Source organism: Molothrus aeneus, chromosome Z (assembly GCF_037042795.1).
Source record: "Molothrus aeneus isolate 106 chromosome Z, BPBGC_Maene_1.0, whole genome shotgun sequence".
In the NCBI taxonomy this organism is placed as follows: Eukaryota; Metazoa; Chordata; class Aves; order Passeriformes; family Icteridae; genus Molothrus; species Molothrus aeneus.
The window spans coordinates 16,636,440-16,659,617 of record NC_089680.1 but is presented as its reverse complement, the minus strand read 5'-3'; the positions used below and the strand labels follow the sequence as shown (position 1 = coordinate 16,659,617).

Genomic DNA, 23,178 nt, shown 5'->3' with positions numbered 1-23,178 from the left:
TTCCTCTGCTTTCAGCAAATCTGTTGCCTTTCTTATACTTTCATTTAATGCTCATCATTAACAGCTGTTGTGTATAAATATTTGCTCTATTTTGTTAGCATGGTATCCAAGAAAATGATGTCTTTGTGATAGTACATTCAGGTTTTATGTCTTTCCTCTCCCCCACTAAAAACTTTTGAAATTGCTGGCCAATTTTTCTGAAGGAGTAGATGTCTTGGAAAATTCCTTAGCAAGGTCATGAAAACAGGCAGCTGGAGAGAGGATAAAGACTAACCAGACATGAAACTGAGCTCACTCAAGGCTCATAAGCAGAGAAAATCATACTATGCTGTAACCACTATGCTTTGCTTGTGTATTCCTCTCTTCATATTTTACTGGTGCCATATTAGCTGCAGCAACCCATTGCCACTTTCTCATTTGATATCTGAGGTCTACGAAAAAGTGAAAAGAGCAGGCTGAGCCCAGACGGACTCGGCTGGAGTCTTTGGAAGACATTTACACACAACAAAATTCAATCAAAATTTCACGGGTGAAACATCCAAAAATCTCATCTCCAAAGGTGACATACTCCAGTGATTCACTAAGAAACTCTTCTGCTGTCTTTGTAATAACACCGGGGTTTTGGTACATTGTCATTGGAGCAGAAACACCATAAGGAATCACTATCTAAAATAAAAAAAAAAAAATTATGACAACAGTGTAATACCATATAATACTTACATAAGGCACTCTGCAGATTCCCATAGCATCTGACATATTTTGACCGATGTTTGCAATGGATTAGGGCACTATATGGAATCAGTGACAGCACTATGGTGAAATAAGGAAAAAAGCTGCCTATAGAGGGAGACAGAAATTTTGCAGAGTCACCCAGCAGTTCACTGAGGACAGCTACACAACACAGATTTAGACATCTCAAATATTCTTGAAGAATTTGCTAAAATGAAGGCTAATATGGCAAGATGCAGCAACGCCTGTATGCTATTTACCTTTGCCTTATACTCTGCTTGCAGTGGTTGTAGAATAATAAAAGCCTAGATAGAATATAACCAAACCAATAAAAGCCTAGATAGAATATAACTAAACCAAACAAAACAAACCATTAGTATAGGAAGCTCAGTGCTTTCACTATCCTCAGAAGTGTAAACATGTCCTTAACACAAATGGCCTAACATTGTACAATCTAAGGCCCAGGGCATTGGTGGAAAACACAAAAATGAAGTTTCCAAGATACAGTTTCTGCTGGTGCACCTGGGCGAGGCTGACTCTTTCTCTGCACCAGAAAAGATGGAGCCTGGCACTGTCCTGAGCTGGACATCCAACAGGTGTTACTGCAGACTGCACTGGAAGCTTTGACACTTTTATGAGAAAGTAGAGTCCCACTTATTCTAGCTATTGTTTTATGTGGCTCTGTCCTCTGGATGATCCCTACTGTGCCAGTCAGACACTTGCACTTGTTGTTTCTTTTGCAATGAAAAGTGGAACAAAATGAAACTCGTGCCTTCAGTATTTACCTAGTAGCATAACCTGCAGGTAAATGTTTCAAAGTCAAGTGTTTCTGAATTTGAAGAAAAGTTTTAACTTCAATATTTTAGATTTATTTAAGTTTTTCTCCACAGCATGAAGAGTATGCACATACTAACTGTGCAAATTTGAGTTTCTTTCAAGCGAGATTTTAGGAGTTAGATCTTTGAGAAATAATCAGACACTTGATGAGGTTGAATTGCTCCTCTGTAATGAAAAATATAAAAGTCCTAGTAAAGAAAAAAAAAAAAAGACTGTTTTCCAAACCCATCATTCGATAGTCTTAAAATTGTAACACCAACACTGTCATGATATTGCATGATATAATGCTGACAAGTAAAATAATTTCCCTCCAGAGGACTAAAAAAAAATGTTACAAATGAGCTAACGAAAACAAACACCAAGCCAAAACAAAAGAAACCCCAAAGTTAAAAGATACTTGAGAATGAAAAAAGACAAGTCGACAACATAACATTACTAATGTACCATATCATTTGGAAATCATGTTAAGTAAACATTTTTAAGGATCTAAAATTATCTGGTTTGAATGAAGTTCAAATTTTGAGCAATGAGGGATTTATATAAAAGGAGAAAAAGGAAATAGAAAACTATATTTTCTTACCAAGAATAGCTCTTTTTTTTTGGCCAATCTAAACTTTAGCTACATTTAAGAAAATATCATTAGAATTTTTCATTTGAAGGAAATCTGAGTTGATCAAGTTACTTTTGGAGTTTTACTCAAAATCATTCATTCCTCACTTCTGTGAGTTCATGAATTCAAATTCAGAGCAAATATTTAGGTGAAATCTATGAAGTTAGGCAACTCACCAGTCACCTACCAGAAATTTTATTCTTGGTTCCATAAGCAAAACCTAGCACTTTTGTGTATCTACAATTTAAAATAAACTAGATAAATGAGCGTAGTAAAATTCATCACTTTCCAGAATGAAGACAAATTGTGAGCACTGGTTTAATACTATTTAATCAAAGGCAAAATCATTCCAAGGATCAGACATACTCTGAGCTGACTTCATTTACAGTGTTTCACTCATTTTTGGTTGTCAGGTATTGCTAATTTACATTACTTCATTATTTCAATGGAGCAATGCTATTTATATTCTGATCATTTTTTATACTGATATAATGCTTTGATAAACACTTAATGGGGATTTCTTCATAAAGCAATGTGAAAGATTTACCTTAGTAGCTGAGTACATTGTATATAATGGACAAGGGAAAGTACTCGAACCAGAGGACAGATTCAAAATTAGAACTTTCTGACTGAAATTTAATTTAAACAGTTACATTCTGTTTACAGGATTATAGTAAAAGTATAGTAGTATATTTCTGCATGAGCAGAAAACATTTTTTCCCCAGAAGGCATAGGTCTCCTATTATACTGTCAAATGTGCCTTCAAAAGACCCCCTTTTTACAGTTTAGTTTGGTTTAAACCAGACAGGAGTAATGTCATAAGTGAAAATTGAATGCCTGCCACAATCAGGAACATGGGAACATTGTACATGCACTTGTACATCTAACAGAGAGAAAAGTCTGTCATCAGAGGAAAGATTTCATTCTCCTAAGTAATTGGCAGATCCCCTTTGCTCTTTAGCCAGCACATTCTTTTTCCTGCTGCATGGATCTGTTGGTTTAGCTTCCCCATTCACAACTCCCTGTACACATCACTAAAACCGAATGCATTCAGCAACAACAAGGAAAAACAAAACAAAACAAAATGAAAATTAAACAAGAATTTTATTTTTTTTTTGCCAAAACTAAAAGCATGTACTGGCCTCTAAAGTGCAGTATTTAACAATATTTTCTAGAAAATCCACCCAAAAAGCCAAACTTCTAGTTTAAGGACCCCAAGTCTAAAATACACATAGTACAAAAAGAGGACAGAGATCCTTAATCGCAGAGCTGAATTGATGTCTCTGATTAGTAATATGGGTATTTCCAGAGCTTGAAAAGCATTATTCCAACCCAAACTACCATTCTTAGAAGAATAGATAATATATTCAAATGCTGTTTCTTGCTTTATTAGGCCCATCACATCCTATTCTATTTCTGCCACACATTTTTAACTGGGGACAGATACATATTTGGTTTTCTGCTCTGTTCTACAATTGACTGACAATTTGTGGGAGTTCCTATACATATAATCATAGAGCAATAACAGAAGTAGAAGATATCTTACTGATTGATTGACTGTGAAGTTCAGAAGTTAATGAAAAAGCCTAACTACCACTAAAGGCATTGAAGGTAGAAGCTTAACACAGTTCAAAGTTATAGAAAAAATACCTTGCTTGCATTTGTTTCAAAACAATTCTTGTCAACTATATGACAAGTATTTTAAGAATTCTTTCCATTCCCCATCTTCCTGACAGCATTTTTGAACTGATTTTATTTTAATAACAAGTTTTTTCACTTGATCAAGCTATATATGTACAGCTCAAATAGCTAAAATATGGCACATTCAACATTTTGGAAAATATTTTAGAAATGCTTGTGGCCTGAAAATCATCTGAGTTGTCAAAAAATTCCAAAAGTTAGCCTTCTAAGCAGTGAGAGTCTTATGTTTGTCCAAAGCTTTTTAACAGTTTCTGAATTTCATAATTCTTCAACATGGAATCATAACTGCAAGGAGAAAGTCAGCTCCATGTTCTTTTTGCATTTTCAGTTCTGCCTCTAGCTGGATCAGAAATTGCAGAAAATCAGGAAAATATATAATTTTCTTCCTGGAACCAGAAAGAGCTTTAGGATCTTTTTTAGTGCTAATTATTTTATTATTTTTTCATTCTTATTTTAGCAATAGACTTAATCATGAATCTGATTTTTAAAGTGAAATTAGATGCATTTTTCAGATAAGAAATCAGCTTTTCTTTGTGCTTTTGAAGGGTATTATTGATAGGAAACCTAAGTACCAGGAAGAAGTCATACTTACATTATGAATTGTGTCAGGACAGCAGTGTGACCTAACTTGTAAAGGGTTGTAGTGAAAAGTAGTGCAAGTTAATGGCGCAGTTTAATTGAATATTTGTTATTTCCTGATATTTTGTTCAATAGGGTCATTGTGCTCAAGAGGATAGTAGGAGCAGTGTGGGGTTGACAAAGTCTGAAAATACAGTCAGTCACATCAGCTTGGATGAAGAGGAATTTCCAAATAAATATGGGAAAATGTCCTTCCTTTGCAGTGCTGAAAATCCCACTGACATCTGTGGGAGCCAGGATACATGGACCTCAGGCATTACACTGCAAGAAATGGTGAACGGGATCTAGCAGGAATCCAGACAGGGAGGAGAAAGGAAATCCAAAAAGATTTAAAGATTATTTGGACCTAACCATGAGGAATGTTAGTTAGGAGAATACTTTCTTCCCTGTAATTTGGAGGAAAGTGAATATTCATGGAACACTGAAAAGGATGTGGTTGCAGCAGTGGGGTAAGCAATGCCCAGGCACTGCAAAAACAAAAGAGGTTGATTCTGAGATATAGGTAACGTGGGAAATGACAAAAAGAAAAACCTCCTGTATCCAGATCAAGAGGGCACAGAATGGCACATATATATAGCATTCAGATATTGCAGATATTTCTGTTCTTTTGACACAGAAATAGAATATATCCTATATCCTGGGAGCAGAAATGTCACAAAGCTACTTATAGAATTTGCTCCCACTGACTGGTATTACATGATTTATTATCTTAAGTCATTAGGCAGCAGTACAAATTTGGGATGTAAATTTTGAAAGCCAGAGAGGGACAAACATCTGCTGTTAATTTTCATGTCATTTTTAGAAAGACATGAAAGGCATGAAAGTCAAGGTTGAGATCTTCTGCTCATGTTCATGTTAACATGCTGCTTGCAAACAGCAGAGCAATACAAATCTTAATCAGAGTTGAAAAGCATGAAATACTAAATGTTCTTGGAGGGGAAGGAGCCAACCAAAATTAGCACTAAGGGATAACAATACAGAATCAGGAGACAGTTTCTGGAGTTTCTGTCCTGCATTGATACAAAAACATGTTGGCAAAAGATAATTGTGACCAAAAAAATGTACAGTGCTAAAATTCAAACTACAGATTTACCTGCCTTGAAGATTTTAATTCTGATGGAAATCTCCCTGCATACCAAAACAAAAATGATTTGTGAAATGTTTTAGCTGTTTCAGCTGTAGTGCAAGGATGTGTTTCAACTGAGAAATTGTGTTAAGAATTTTCCAGTCAGTTCTGATCAATATATTTCACAGGTAATAGAAACAGGTGCGTTCCTTAAATTAACACTGACTGTCCTGCTGAAAATCACTGATGAATTAAATTATAATACATAGAAAAGCTACGAATGTACTTTTTAATGAAATACATTACAGCCCCAGAACAGATAGGAAGGAGTCATATATCTACCTGGAACAGAAATAATATTGCAGTTGACAAGGTCCAGCAGGAAGAAACAAAACAGTAAACTCCTTAAGCAAGAGTTTGACGGAAGCAGCCTGCCTGAAATTCTCTGATTTGGAAGAGAAGATGACACAAAAACTGAATGAATCCTGAGAGAGGTGCTAGGAAGATACACACTTAGAAATTCTGGCCTTTTCACTGCAAGTGATATAGAGGCAAATAACAATAAGGCAATGGAATACTTGATCACATCCTTAATCCTGTCACTCAATTCAACCGCCGTAAATTAATTCCCCCACAAAGTAAACAGCATTTAAATGAGGTTTCTTTTTTCTTTCTTTTTTTTTCTTTCTTTTCTTTTTTTAATTTTGTTTGTTTGTTTGTCTATTTCCACATACTTAAGCAATGTGTCTCAAAGAAACTAAGTTTTAATAACGCTAACAAGAACCCAATATTTTCAGCTGTGGCTGTGAATGGACTGGACCCCATTACACTACAAGCCAGCAGGGAGTCAGGGGGTTTGCTAATCCCTGTTCCAACCAGGTCAGCTGCACTCTCCCCTCTATCACTGTATGCTTCCTGCAGTTTAGCTGAAAACTACCATTCTTCTTCTCTTTCAAGCTCTTCCAAGCATTAAACCCAAATCAAAATATGCTTCTTCAGGCCCAGCTCATTTCCAACCCAACTGAACAGTTAATACTTGCTTGTAGCAGGGGCAAATCTGTGCCTTGTTCAATGAATTGCCATTCCTCATTGTTACATTTGAAGATGAAATCTACAGAATAATCCTAATTCTTCTATGTTTGGCCCAGTAAGAAAATGGCATGGAAGAGGATTGTGAAGCATTCCAACATTGCTAATTAGTCAGGGAAAATACAATGTTAAGAATCAAATCTAGACAAATTGCATAGTTAATCTAATTAAACAAAGTGCTTCTCTTCAAGACCCAGAAGATTGTCAACTACATGTGAGGAGAAACACTGTTTAGTGTTAAGTCCTGTTTTCACTGAGGTCACTGATACTGAGGAATGCTGTCTCTGGGAAACAGAAAAACAGACTGTTGCTAAAGCTGTTTGTGTATTGTTGCTGTTGTTTCATTTCTTTCACTATTAAAAGGTTGACTTTCTTTAAAATATAAAAATACCTACCAAAACCCCATCTTTTCACTGTTGCTTCATGAGTCATACCAGATAATGAGCCACAGACTCATTATGTATATTTGATTTTAATCATTGGCTAACAAGTTGTTACAACACATCATTTATACAATGGTCTGTTAAATACACCACAGCCATAAAATACTTGTCAATTAACAGACCTTAATGACTGATCCAGAACAGCAGTATCCAAGTCCTTCAGATCTTTTCAATGTTCTTGTACACTGAATTTTTAGTGAAATCAGCTTGTATAACCTTCACCTTTTGATCTGTGGCCAGTTCTTTAACTAAAGAAAAACCCAAAACCAAAGACCAACCAGACAAGAAAACCTCAGTTCTCATCTATGGAGAAAGAGAGGGGAGCTGTAATAAGTAATGAGAGAAACAACCAGATGTCTTGCTAAGTAATGTCCATCATACATCAAGCAATTGTTTCAACATTCTTACTCTAAGAAATAATACAACACAAGCATAACACTCTCACTCTACCCAGCTGTTTTCAGGAAAATGGCCTGGCAAATATAGGAAGGATTCAATCAATGGAGCTTTTCTTACATGACCTAAACAACATTAGGTCTTCTAAGAAGATCTTTAGTCCTTCAGTAAGGTAAAACAAAACAAATTCAGAAATAAGACACACAGGACTTCTTCCCCTTGTTATCATAATATTTATAGATGAACACTGTCAGCATACGTTAAACAAATGAATGTGGATGCCAGATCCCCTACACAAGCACAGCTTTGCAGAACAGTTTGAAATAATTTTGATGGATAAGATAAGCATTTTAACAAGTGGAACTTATCTTTTTACACAAGAGGAGGGGTAAACAAGGATGGATGGGATGCAGGATTTTCTGTATTATTTTTTTTTAATTCCTTGACTATTTTAACATTTGCCCTCTCATAGTCTGAACCTTTCTTGGGATTTTGCAGCACTGAAAGGCATTTTAGGGAGGCTATAGCTTAAATTTTACAAGGTCAATTAGAAGGGAAAGGGAAATGTGTGTGATTTTTCCGATGTAATTTCTATGCAGGAGGGGAGCCCAGCTCTACATTGCCATTTTTTTCAGCAGTTGATTTATTGCTGTTCATATTTTCAATGTAGTTTCATGAGGAAAAGAAGTAGAAACTCTTTATTTACTCATTTTTAAAGGCAAGGCTCTCCTTTAAAAGGGCTCAATAAGGTCTCCTCTAACTAGATGTTCACATTGTAAATTTTTGCTACTAAACCTGCTTTCAAGTTTTACGGGCAACCTGAAATCCAGATGAAGTTTGCTGAAAAAGTGACAGGCAAAGCTTGGAAATGTCAATAGAGTATCAGATTGCAGGCTCTCTGCAAGTGGCAGGAATTCAGGTGCACACTCATGGCAAAAATTGTGCATGGTTTTTGGCAAAATGTCTCTTGCTGGCCTGTATTCTGATTTTATCATACAGAAGACAGAGAGCATTGCCTTGAATAGGAATCAGATTTGCTGAATTATTACCCAGAAATTTTGTCTCATCCATTGGTGCTCATTCACTAAGAAGAGGCCTTGCGCCAGCGCCTGTGGGAGAGCAAGGATGCAGAAAGCTGGCTTTGGGTCCAGCAGATCAATTTGCAACAAATCAGAACACCTGTTTGAGTGGAGGATGAGATAAACTTGCTCCCTTCCAGTTGTTCCTCTTTGCCCCTCAAAGCTCTTTGCAAACTCCAAGTTTTGACCACCTTACACTACTCAAGTAATGAAGTCTGAGGAAACAGTAAGCACACTGACAGCAGACCTGAAATGTGTGCTGCATCTTGTGTGCAGTTTTAGAGGACATCTGTCTCCATGACAGAAGAAAGGAGGAAGGACTGCCCTTTTTCTTGCCCTCTTTCTAAGCTGCAGTTCTGTGTATGAAAGGGACAAAACATCCTTTGAACCTTCAACCTATAAAAGCAACTCTAGTGGCAAATGACCCCGTCATGGTCCCAGGCTGGGAGAATGGTGAAACTATAAATAAAAGGATATTGTGAGTGTAAATGCAGTGAGTGGGAAAGAACAGAGCAACAGCTGGAGCAGACACCTACAGTGACCTTCTGTTTGAAGAGCTCTATAAACAAAACGAGATGGTCTTAAAAAGTATAGTGATGTTGTGGCCATCCTTCTCGTGGGCAATCAGAAGGGCAGCCAAAACTAGAGCAACATAAAAATGAGGATCAAACAAGCCATTTGGACTTTCTCTGCAACTCCTTGTCTGTACAGAACTGTATGGCTGCAACCAGCACTGTCAGCCAACAAACAAGTACTCCAGATGGCTTTCCTCCATCTCTTATAAGAATAAACCAATATATTAAAAAACAATAAAACTCTCATGCTGACAAATGAATTACCCAGGGATAGCTCTTCAGAAAATTATAGCAATTCTGCAAAGGAGAGAGCCAAAAAACAATTTCCAATGTTTCTTATGTCTCTCCCTCCCTGTGACAGATTTATTATAGTCTTTGAAGATTCAAGGCATTACATCTCTGTTTAAAAGTCCTAAGTGTCCTAGAGTAAAAAGCCTAGCTTTTCAAACACCAGGACAGTTTATTGTCTTTTTTCTTTTTTCTTTTTTTTTTTTTTTAAATAATGGAGTAAAAGCTAATTCAAGGAAAATTAAAAGTGGAACCAAGTTGGCCAGTTCAATATGTTATAAGATGTATTTTTAAGACTTTTACATCTAACTTCTTCTGGCCTAGACCACTTGGGAATCTGCTGTTAGATAGGATAATGTGCTGCTTTTTGAAATTTACCGAAAAGATAATAAATCAGAATGAAGTATGAAGTTGTTTAGGATATACAATATTCCAGAATTACTCCCCTCCTATTTAGATAGTTTAGAGAGTTACAAAGATGTTCTGAAAATCAGTGTAGCAAAATGAATGCCCAAGTGGCACAAGAACTGATCTTGAAAGGCCTTCTTGAAGTACTACAGCAACATTTGAATATAAAGAGAGAAGCACTAAATCTTAGGTGGGTGTTCATATTCAGTGGAAATTTACAGATAGGAGAGTAAATTGAAGAGTTTACCTTAAGGGACCAGCAAGACACAACAGACAGTTTTAAATGTCCTTTTAGTATGCAGAAAGGCTTGGGAGATGAGTTGTTTTATGCTAGTCGGTGAACTCACTAGGTTACCTGCTTATTTCTTGGAGCAGGCAGAGGACACAGCAGAGCAGATTGGAAACTCAGCCTATGGCAGGGAGGACAGCTGAATGAATTAGCATCTTAACAGGTCTTTGTGGGAGTAAGGTATATTTTGTCCTGGGCTGTGTGGGTTCCTTTTTTATTCACTACTTAATTCTATATTAGCAGACATAATTTCTGTATAGTTTCCTGCATCACCAAATCCAAATTCATTAACCGTGTTCTCTGCTAATCTAAAGTGCTACCAGCTGTATTTTTATTGTATCTGAGGACAACATACCTTATTTTTCATTTAAAAAATACTTGTTTCTACTAAAAAAACCACAAAAGCAAACAAACAAAAAACCAACAACAACAGCAAAAAAACCCACAAACCAACCCCAAAACAACCAATCAGAACAAATAAAAAAATAAAATCCCTACCAAACTCGACAAACCCCAACCACGCTTGTGCTGAGGAATTTTCTATCTTGCAGAAGTGGATTTTTTTTGTTTGTTTGTTTATTTGGCTTTAACAATAGTATGATACAGATCCTGAACATATGAATGGATCCTAAGGGAGTATTTTGCAAACAGGACCTAGCTCTGCCTGTACAGCTTGCTCAGGAAATACAAGCAGAAGAAATGAAACAGGACTGCAGTTAGTAGCATTCCATAATTTCTAATCCCCTGGTATTGTGGCTTGATCAATGTTTCACAACCACAGTACTGAACGTGTTAAATGAGCAGTATACCTGTGCTACGATTCTGTCTGCCCTCTATAACACCTCCTTTGGTATTTTTTTATCTCATTTTAAAAGAGCTTTCCAGTCTGAATGAGTGGAAATCTGGTTTTCAATTCCAGTGTGTCTTTGGAGAAATGTTTTTCTTACTGTGGATTTCTGCCGGCTCCAGCTCTGAGTGCTGAGGCACACCTGTGGCCCACAGAACTTGGAAAGCCAAACATTGAGATGTCTGTAATTACCCACAGTTTAGACTCCTTTAATTTATAGCACTCAGTATCCAAACAGAAGTGGCAGTATAATTAGGCAAATAATACAATCAGTTTGAAAATGGAGCAAGTCTTTTCAACATAATGTCCAATGGACTGCAAAAAGGTATTGTGTAGATATTTAAAAAAAAGGAAACAAGAGTAATGTGTCCAGAGTTCCCTGCTGGTTTTAGTGCCTCCACATCAGATACTCTATACTTTTCATTGCTGTATTTTTCTCTCTTTCCTTTATTTGTGCCATCTATCTGTTATTAAGATACTAATTTCCAACCTGACACAATAAATAACAGATGACTCACTTTGGACTTCAGCTAAAACCTTCTGAAAACAATTGAAATACTTCACTGGGATTTGTCACCTATTTCAGCAAGTTGTGGGAAAGGCTATGACCACAACTAGGTGGAACAGTGCGTAAACCTCATCAGTGTAGCCTGACTTCTGGGGTCACACAACACACCTTCCCACACCTTGGATTACATGGATAACACTGCTGCTGTCAGTGAAGCTTGGAGCTGTCACTGAGCAATTGAAAAGCCATGGATGTGTGCAGAAGGTGTAGGAGTGTTTGCAGAACAGGCAAGTCCTTCATTGCATGCTGCTACACAATGCAGTGCAGTATGGCCTCAGTCAGGAAGGTGTCCAGTGGGTGGCCTTGTACTCAGTCAAAGTGTCAAAGTGTGGAAGAATTTACAGCTTTCCTCGTCAGATACCCCTTGCTTTCCAAGGGAAAACAAGCCTATCCCGCCCCACAAAAAAAAAAAAAAAAAAAAAAAAAAAAAAAAAAAAAGAAAAAAAAAGAAAAAAAAAAGAGAGAGAGAGAGAGGCATGTTGAATAGAAAATTTCTGGGTCCATTCCTTGATTTTGGTAGCTGCAGGAGTCTGCCACATCCCTGACAGATGTGCTGCTCTCTTAGTTAAGTACCTGGACCTGATGATACTCTGCTGGACTCAGCTGCTAAGCCTTCTTAAGGGAAAGTCTTTCCAACTTGTATGGATATAGTCTTGGGTTGACACATACTTTTAAACATGTAAATCAAGGAATCTGCTGGATAGAAGCCATGTATAGAAAAAGAGACAGTGGAAAGAATGATTTTCATTCTAGCAATCTGTAAAGTTAATGGAGAATAAAAACTCATTTGACTCCTAAATAAATTCTAACTGTCAATCTTAAAGTATTTATACAAGACATTCACCAGGATTAATGGTTAATTTCCTTTGAAGAAAAGAAAGGGAACATTAATTCTAAAGGCACTCTATTTAACTGTTTTATCAAGAGCCAAATGTAATTTGAAAGCCTCAAAAAACCAACCAACCAACACACCAACCAACTTAAAAACAAACCTGGTACTTTGATTTTGTTTTTAGTCCTCCTCTGCACTGTTCCAAGAACTACTTTAAAGGTAACCTATTTATCTGTATTTACAGATTTTTGAGGGCAGATAAAGGCAGTAAAGAACACACATTCACTTTTTTTTAGCCCATTACACTCTTTGAAAGAAAGCATATATTTTTAGAGTGACCCATGTCTAGAAGAGCTCAAGGGACAGAGTAATATAAAAATGCTCTTAGTATTGGAGAAATACTTGGAGGTACAGCTGTAGCAATATCCAGCACCCTGCTGTGCTAGATAACAAAGGAAAAGACTTGCAGATCCCTGTAAAGCCAGCCTGGTAAATGGGAGGATAATTTTGAGACAAATGCTTACCATTCAGTTTTTCAAAAGTTCTCCTTATCATCACTATAGTTAATCCACTTCTTGCCAGGTACAAGAGAGGAATATAAAATTGTTAAGAAATAGCAAGGCGACAAGGATCTTTCCATTTTTTACAGTTTTGCAAAAACAGTAATAATGAATTTTGAAATTGTTTTCATTCACCTGTCACTTGCCTAATGGATAAACAAGAGAAGTTAAAACCAGGCCAAAAAATAATCAGTCTTCTAGAGACTTCCAGAATATTTCCTTCACTGCATAATTTTGGACCTTTACAAGAAAATTATACTGGACAACAATCAAATCCCAATAACATGAAAAAATAAAAATAATGTGAGTCAACTTCAAATAAATGAAAGTCTACAGGGAGTGAAAATCATATGGAATTTCTCAGAAATATATTTTTATTTTTATTTTTATTTTTATTTTTATTTTTATTTTTATTTTTATTTTTATTTTTATTTTTATTTTTATTTTTATTTTGGAGCCTAGTCATGTTGCTGGCTTTCCAGTCATTTCATAGCATCACCTTCCATCATTATATTTTTTTCCTGAGGAACTACATTAAGCCTATTGAATTGAAGGCCCAACAGCTAGAAAAGATTTGGACTTTAATAATTTTCACTGAATATAAATAAGATCTGATCCAGGTTTGATGGATAAATTTTAACTGTTTTTTTTCTTATTTTTTAATTAGATGCAAATTTAAAAGAACTAAATATTCAAAAATCAAAGGAAAAAAGGTGAATTATAGACATAAATACTCAAAATAGAGTCACAAAAATGTACATCCACAAAGACGTTTGCAATAGCTGTAATTCTATAGCTGCAAACACTACTTAATGTAACGATCCATTTATGATCAGTTTCATGTAACCATGTGCAGAACAAACACAGAATGGTTTTCTCCTGATTTTCTGAGGCCCCCCATTCCCATCAGATTTTTAGGCAAAGTCAGAGAAAGGGCCATGGCCTCATTTTTGGAAATTAAGTTATTAACAATTGTCAGCTGAGCTGAGTGTATAAAGAAAGATAAAACTAAAACTAGAAAAATGCCTGTGAGAGAAAGGAGAAAGAGAGCTAAATTAGCCATCACAAAACATAAAGCTTGTATTATCTGAAAGAACCTTCTGATTTGCTTAGAAGAAGAAATGATTGCCAAGGACCATCCACTGGAGATCAGTTCATTTCTATAGCTGACTCACTGCAACACTTTCTTCTTAAACTATTTGAGGAAACAGTTTGTCCCGTTGGGTTATGATGAGACAATGCAGAGAATGTTAAGAAATAAGGACCTTTGCTCAAAAATTTTCTCCATCAAGAGTACAAGGGGATATTGCCCTGCTAAAGGCATCAGCCACAACCATTTGCATTTTCAGCCTTTCTCACAATTCTGTATTGTGTAGATCCTCTAACATAATTGATCAGGGCTCCAAAAGCACCTGCACCTTGGGTGTTTGGGTTTTCAGAAGTCTGCTTTAAGTACTCCACTTGAAGCTCTCAAGTAGAGAACTATAATTGCCTACATATTGGTAGATTTTCCATTGTCTGTAAGGAATTTGACTCAAGGCATTTTCAGTCAGAGATATGGTCTCTGTTTCCAGTGTCCCTCCAGTTGCTCCTTTCTGTCATTTGGGGGTGTTTGCACAGGGATTGTTTAGACTTTTGCATCTTCAGACCCAAGACAAATTGCCAGTCATGTAATACACAAAATAAAAAAAGTTCTGCTTCACTGGGCTTCTCAGTATCACACATTTTTCACTGTATGTCATTTGACAGAAAATCCCCTCCTAAAATCTAACTATAAAATGATTCTTACTGCTAAGGTTGCATTGTATTTCACCTAAAAGCTCATATTTAGAGCAACCTTATGAAAGTGTTACCTATCAGGTGAGAGGAACCTCTCTTGTTGCTGGGCACCATTCTAACCAGAAGTCAAGGCAAAGGAGTCTCTAGTCTCTTTTGATTAGTCTCTGACTAGTCTCTTTTGCTTCCTCATCCACATAGAAAATGTGTATCCTTTCCAGAAACAGGTTTTGTAGGACACTGTAATTACCATGAGATACAAACAGACCCTCGAGCAAACAAAACTAATTGTGGTTAGAATTCCCTGGCCATCTGCAGGAAAGGTTAATCCTGGCTTAATATTTCAAATGATGGTAACTTTTAGTGTTGATGTCTTTAGCACAAAGAATTTTCTTAATATACAAAGGCTTTGACGTTAAAGAATGGTGTTTCCCTTCACAGTAAAGAATTAGCACTGGCTCCCAGCCAGTGTGTAATGGGAAGCTACATATGTTAGGAAATCCTGACTCCCAGTGGCAAAGGACTAAAATGATTCTGAGACTCGGTCTGCCTAAATGTAAGAACATTATTAACAACACCAGCCATAAAGAATTATGACAACTAAGCATTTAGAAATAGGGCTAATGATAAAGAAAATTCAAGCACACTGGGATCTCAAAAATGCATGATTAAAAGTTCAAATCTACATTAAACAATTATTACATCCCTCTGCATTTTCTAGCATGTGTTTACAGCTCAGTCTGAATTGATTTTTTAAACAATAAAGCTCTGTGAAAGGCGAGATAGGTTTTAAATTCAAACCATGACTGCTTCTGCATGTGACTGCTACATTTACCTTGACAAATTCCTTATATTCTACATGAGTTATTAGATATAATAATTTAAAATCCTTATTAATGCTTTGTGGAATCTGTAGTTGCCTACAGTAATCTTCAACTTCCTAGAGAAGAGGCTCTTCTCTAGGACGGTACTGATATGATCCATGTTTCACCTTTTGTCTTTCTTTAACTGGGATTCAGAACTGTAGGGTCCCTACGAATCAAAAAGTCATTCATTCTGATTCAAAAATTTCAACCCTGGTTTTGTTCCAGCAGACCAGAACTGAGATGACAGAGTAGGATGATCTAGCAATTCTTCTGCTAGCTCTGCATGATCTGTGTAATGCAAGGACAATAGCAGTACTTCCAGGAATAAATCCAAGATCTAGTGGAGAAAATAGAATACTTTGCAACCAGGACAGGAAAACTCAGATCATATTTAAGAGGTATTATACTGCTGGTAATACTACACAGAATTTCAGGACAAGAAACAAATATTTAAGATTTAAGGAGCTGTTAAATCAGGAAATGAATGAATTTTAAATGAATATGGTCTGTCTCAAAATGGTCTTCTGAAACACCAGTTGAACACAAGCACTGGCCTAACTTATAAGAGAATGATGAACTATTAACAGTAGCAAGAATGGTGACCACATGAGCCAAAACACACCCTGCTTATGCCCTGACATCACATGAGAAGTGTAAAGAGGTCAAGCCATAAATCTCAGAATATGCCATGGCCTTGTCCATAAACCCAGTATGTCTGAGGTGCTACGTCAGTAACAGGTGATAAAGCACATCTGTAGTTACTACACCACAAAAGCAGAACAAACAATACTACATCAGTACCTGAAATGCTAATCCTTGAGTAGAGATGTGACAGACTAGCAGCAGACTCACAGATGACTTACTTTTGTTTCTTCTTGGAAATCTGGAGAGTTTAAACCTTACTAGCCCAAGAACTCATGGACCAAGTGTAACAGAAGCCTGGCTTTTCAAGTACATACAGCAAACTAGATCCAAAATTACAGTATTCTGACATCACAGCAGTCTGTTAAAAGGTTGGGATCTTCATCTTCAAGAAGATCAGTCATTCAAAACAACTGATCTACTCAAAATACATGTAGAGCCTTCAGGGAAGCCTGGATATTCATTCTTAAGAGGATAAACTTGAGTTTCACATCTGCTTGCCTCTCAAACAAGCTTGTGAAACAAAAGATCTGTGTCCTGGCATCAACAATGTAGTGTTCTGAGACCTCACGGCTGCCAGGTTCTTCATACAGCCCCAGGCAGCTTTTGAGCTTAAGAGACTTTGTAGAGTCCTGTATCTAGGCATAAATCCTGGAAAGAGGAGTATGGAACCTGTAGATACTGTAATCTCTCTCTGGACGTCTGCCTGCTGAGTTTTATCCAATGAACCACCCACTGGGATCTCTCTACATAAAACTAAACACAGGAAACCACATTCCACTAGCCTTCCAAAACACAAAGCCAGCTCTCCTAAGAATCCTGTAGCATATGCTACCAAGTCCTTAAATTAGTTGTGACCCATGCCTGAGCTGAGGGCATCAGAAAGAAATTCATCACTTGACATCAGAACTCAAACTCTATAAGACTGTGCCTTCACATCAGCAACAAGGCTTGCCTTCACATCAGCACACAATGCCAGAGGAACCTACACCAGAATAATATCAGAGAATTTTGTATCCTGACATCAGAGCAGCAAGGCAGCAGCGCTGAGCCAGAGCCTCTGAAGACGCACAAATATTAAAACAGCAGGATCAGATTTATTTATCTACAAGCCACACACAAGTGTGTGCTTCCACTTCAGCCAGCAAGATGATGTGCCAAACTATGAGTTCATGTGGTGTGGGCTTGGGATCTATCCCACAGAGCAGTAGCTGAGCACAGCTTCAATCAAAGGGACCACCTGGAGAGGATGGTACATCTCAGCATGGAGAAAGATGACTTTCAGTCATCCCACAAATGCCAAAAATAATGAACAAATGTTCCACAGAATCTATCCAGCTCTAGCCAAGTTTAAAAAAAGGACAGCGGTGGGTTTACTTTTTCTTATGGCATAATGCAGCCATTCACATGTTATAGCTGGCCATTTAATGGGATTTATTCTTGCATAACCCATACGGCCCAAACAAAGCAGAACAGTGACAAGCTCCAATCTAGACATTCACAGGTTCTTGCAGCCTTCACATGGATAAAATATCACACAGAAAATTAGTTCAGCTGCATAAACAGAGGACTTAACCCAGAGACATGATAAAAATGTTTAGGCATTTTTGATATCTGCTCTCCCTGTATTGATCCCATCCCATTCCCCTTGACCTATGTATTCATCAGACCCATCCCATTTACTAATTAATACTGCAACTTAGTGAGTAGACAGGAAATAGCATTTTCCCTTCTCTCATATGGGTTTTTTCACAACTATGCCAAATGTTAAACTCTAATACCTGCTATTTGTCTCTAATATCTGGTATTTGTCTTTGAGTGTTCTACATTCAATGCTCTTTCAAAAGTAGTTATTGTATTGCCACTCCCAGCAATGGCAGTCATAAGGTATCTAGGTGTTTAAACAATGCATAATGAAAAGACTAGCACAGAAATCTTCTAAATCAATTCAAATTTTTTCTTTTCCTGTGAAATACATTTTATAATCTATGAGCAGAAGGCATCACATCTAAGCTCTTGCATGTTACAGGATGTTCTTTGCCACCCAGTCACCTCAGCCCTGAAGACAGCAACTCTTGATTCGTTGCTGTTTAGCTTCTAGAAAGGGAGACACTTTAGAAAGAAGACACCAAGGAGAAAATGTACTGCTCAGTCACAATCAATAATAGCAGGGCTGGTACAACACAATACAAGGCCAGCCTGCCCTCAGTGCTGACCACCATGGGTGGTACTGCTGCAGTGACTCTGCACAGCAGCAGCTACAGGGACAGCACAAAGACCGTCTTCCTCCTGCAGCCTCCTAGAGCTCCTGATTCTGAATTAAACCATTAGGATTACTTATATTTTCCAGAACTTGTAGTTTATATTAATTTATACAAGTTTCTCCCTTATTGGATATTTCAGATAAAACTTTCAATATGTGTTTGCAAGTGTAAAGGCTACAAAATTACATTTTGTGTGTTAAGACTGGACCAGCTCATTGCAGATTAGCTGTGAAACTGGGAGAAAAGGGACAATTTAGGAGACATCCTTTTCTGGACAGACAATAGGCCCTCTTTTGAATCACTCATTTTAGTTCCCTGGTTTGATGAGACCACTGAGGCGCAAATGACCTTCCTCTGAAATGCACCACTGGTTTCCTTTCAGAATCTGATTAAAGCTATTCTGGTTATACATGAGAGAAAGATTAGGACCATGTTTGTCACAGTAGCTTTGAATTCTAGAATAATTTTACTATTTTGAAGACACTGATGGAGGGATAGCAATTGTAATTTTGTTAAGGTAAAATGAAAGGTAGGTAATCTATTTTACCCAAAGGAATATGCTTTTCCAATCCCATCTCTTGCTCCTGTGACCACTGGAGAAAGCAAAAATGATACAGATTACATTTGGATCTCTGAATTTGTGAATTCTTCAATCTTCATCATCTGCATTTCCTGAATGATACAACCTAAATGTCTCAACTGAAGAATAGAACCAGTCTTCTAGTATTTTTTCCTTGTGACCAATGCATCTCTTAGTTTATTTAGCACTTTCTGTCATTAAAGCAAATCTCTCCCCAAGGTAGTCCATGTGGTACAGGAGGTAGCTATTACTCTCATTTTCAGTGATGTCCATAAGCAACAAGTCAGTTGTTGAAGAGCTGGCAGAATTTTCTTCCATGTATGTATTTTCACAAGTTCTGTTTTGCAAGCTTTGAATTTATATGCTGGTGGCAGAATAGTAGGAGATAAAGACCACCTGAAACTGATACAACAATTTCTCACACAAGATTTCTGTCTGTAAGGAAAGATCACATCAAACTTGCCACCACCTATAAAATGCTCTTCCTTCAGAGCTGTACTACTCAGTTTACTTTTGGATTTAGTCTTAGTATGAAAATAAACAAATCCTGGCATTTGTAAAGTACCCTGAACTTTAAACACTATGCATATAAATAAAAAGAGGAACTATAAACATAGAGAAGAAATAACCAAAGCAGTTCCAAGGTAAACCTGGTAAGTTTTAGAGCAAATGAAAAACTAGTCAATATAAAAAAATGTGGATTAAGGACTTTTGTGTTGACAGAGACACAGAAAGCAAAGTGGTTTTGAATGGTTAGGTATTGCCAACAGAAGAACAATTACTCTCTGATTTCGCAGGGAAATGAGATCCCAGTAAAGAAGCGGTGGGTATTAAGTTTCCTAACAGACCTGTAGATGAAAAGTGAAGAGTCTGTTGAGAAACAAGCTTCCACATGCCAACTTTAATTTTCATGATTATCAGAATCTCAGGTGCCACATGACAACACTAATTATCTGAGCCTTATGAATTTTACTGGGGCCAGAAGACTTTGTTTATAGAAACACAGCATAAAGGTTCATTGAAAGAAACAAGTCTTCCAACCCTAAGTGAAAAGAAAGATTCTACACAGCAAATTCCACATGCTGTTCCTCATCTCATACACAGAAGGGAGGTCTTTGCCTCACTTAAGTCAAAATGAGACCTATGCACTGCCATAGAAGTGTGTGGTATTCAGGCAGGTCTTCTACAGGAATGGATTTATTTTATTAATCCACTAGAAGATGTGGTAGTTAAACATATATTTAATAGTTAATTATATATTTAATTGATGTATTTTATATATTTAATAATTTTGTATATTTTGTCCCATCAATTCTAATGCAGGAAAAAGGAATCAAACACAAGTCTACTGTTCAGGTAATTTTTTAACAACAAGCTGCCATCAGCAACATTGGCAGCCAAGGAACTCAGGAGCTGTTCATCCCTGCTTTATACTGATCGTCTAACGAGCTTAAGAAACACATGAATAATCAATAGGAAGAAGCAGATGCTTGTTAAACTCTGTGTTATTCTACAAGAAAGCATACTATCTTAGAAAACACTGCCAACATGCAGCTTTGGAAGATTTTAGACTAAAGTAAATTTAGTTCATTAATGGTATCATTAAGGATAGGTCAGCAATTTGGAAAAGAATACACTGGAACAACAGGAACAAGGAACAAAAGGAACAACATCAGCAGGAACAAGAAAAGTTGCTTTGAAAACTGGAGCACATATGCTAGACATAAACTAGCATCTTCACATACCAGAAAACTGAGGATCTGGGCAATGCCACTAAAATAAAAGCATTTGCAGCAGAGAGAAAACAGCAGAAGTAGCAACAGGGAAAGAATTCACATTTACACACCAGGATGTGAGCTGTTACCAGTTTGACCAGTTTTCTATTCTCCCCAAGTACACAAAACCTTCAAGTTCATAAACCCAAAGCAAACCATACATATCAGAAACTGTATTTCATTCTGAAGGAACAGGGTAACGAAATACAAGGAAAACCATTCCTGATTAGCGATGTAACAATCCACCACCCAATTACAAGCGGAAAGTGAAGCAATTTCCTTTACCTGCCCATTCTCCCATTGACTGAAAGAAAATCTAAGGCAAAGAACTTCAGACATATGGAAAAAGGTCTCACATGAATCTGATGCATTTTATCAGAGTACAGAAACAGATCAGAGCCCCAACAAGACTGAGTAGCTGATGCTGGAACACTTCCATGGTGAGAGAAGGTAGTGAGCTTGTATGAATCAGACATTCTCTGCATGGAAAATGCCTCCTTCCAGCCCATTGTTAGTCTCTGAGCCTTGGAAGAGAATTTAGAGGACGAATCAAGTCACATGATTTCATTTTCCAGGAAATGTCCAGGATTTAGATTAGCATAACATCACTACATTACACCCACATTTGTAAACTATTGAGAAAATCCAAAGTAAACAATGATTTCTGATGTTGGCCTCAGGAGAAAGGTTTCACTTCTTTTCTGGAAACTACATAAACCCAAAAAATTAATTTTATTGTCATTGTTTACCATTCATAGAGACCAGAGATGTATCTAAACCAAACCCTTAAAAAAGAATACCCCAAACAGAGATCAACACTACTTCTTACACTGAAGAGTTAAATTGCGGTCCAGACATTTCCAGGACAAATTCACACTAGAACCAGAAAAAAAGATTTACCATGTTACATTACTGACACCTTCAGATAGAAACACACAATTGTGCAGATGCTTTACAAGACAATGTCTGAATCACAAGGAAGGTAATACTAGCTTATCTGTAACAAGATAAAAAATCATTACTGTCTTAGCTTAACAACAACCCAGTTTCCTCACACTAAAGCAGTCTTAATTTTCCTCTCAGGGCTCACCTCATAAGTAAGCCAGACCAAACAAATAAAAAAGGTTTGAATATAACATTTACAAAAGTATTTACAATCAATCACAAATAACCCAAAAAATTACTCTGTGTGTAATTTTCAAGTAATTTTCAACTGTTCAAGGAATACTTTAAATTTGAAGAGGTATCACTATTTTCTACATGTAAAAAATAATGCTGAATACCTCTTTTAAATTAATGCCCCCAAAATTTAAAAGAATTCCTTCTGTTTAATGATGGAATCAAAACACAATCTTCCACAGCTGTCACTCTTCTGTTCTGGACTTCCATGTTTCCATTTTCTTTTCCTGTGGTTGGTAATGAGTCTCAGATAGGTCTACAAGTCATGGGCCCAATATAAGTAAATTAGGGCAAGATAATGAGAAGAAAATTAATAAATTCTTAAGTATGTGAAGAATTGCTCGGTCTAAGTGTTTTTTTCCTGAGGTAAGGTCCTTTTTTCCTCTCTGACTTCCACAGGAATCACTGCAAAAAATTTACACAGTGAATAGGTAGGAAGTCGCTTGGGTGATCACATTTCTTCACTGCTAAAAAAGCCCCACAAAATTTAGAGCATGAACAGATTAATGCACAGGACAACATTTTTTTGGTCCAGTAATGATTTTTCTTTTTATGTTTCCTTGTAAATATACCCTGGCACCTATAATGGTATGAATGTCATATTTAAAACCTTAAGTTCATTAATATGAAATCTGTAGAAAAGTAAGCAGCTGTAATCTAAAAAATCAGTTTTAAGTTTCTATCTTAGTAACTGAAAGACACAATTATTGATGATCTGGGTGAAACACCCATACAATTTCCTAAATTCTAACATGATAGTTGTCTCTGGTTGAGCCCCTATTGCCAGAATTTTAATCAGCAAATTTACTGAAATCAACAGTATCTCAGACACAGAGGAAAAAAGAAAGTGACTGAAGCTGAATTTCTTTGTGAAAGTATACAAGCAATTGCAAGTACTTCTAGATAGTACCTATTTCTTGTTATTCCTAGATTTATTTTTTAAATTATTCTGAGTAACACTGTCATAAAGACTATAACTATCAGGTCTGTATTTCAGGTGAAAAATCTAAGTCTGAAGCACTTCAAAAACATTCTATGAACAAGAAATTAAAATCACTTCACTATGGTACAGAATGACCTAAAGAAACTACTTGAAGTACACTAGAGGAGTTAATCATATAAAAAGCAAATAGTAGTGTT

General features: G+C 36.7%; 1 protein-coding gene across 1 annotated transcript; it reads right to left on the bottom strand.

Annotated features, from left to right (window-relative positions):
* Positions 1-9: 9 nt before the first annotated feature.
* HSD17B3 (hydroxysteroid 17-beta dehydrogenase 3) lies at positions 10-23,167 on the bottom strand. The gene is given in 12 exon segments (XM_066569355.1): positions 10-666; positions 975-1,034; positions 2,724-2,805; positions 3,827-3,861; positions 5,932-5,959; positions 6,712-6,774; positions 7,246-7,279; positions 7,282-7,356; positions 10,804-10,821; positions 12,921-12,980; positions 19,053-19,097; positions 21,145-23,167. Coding segments are annotated over 12 exon segments (825 nt in total). The 5' UTR covers positions 21,299-23,167; the 3' UTR covers positions 10-495.
* Positions 23,168-23,178: the final 11 nt, after the last annotated feature.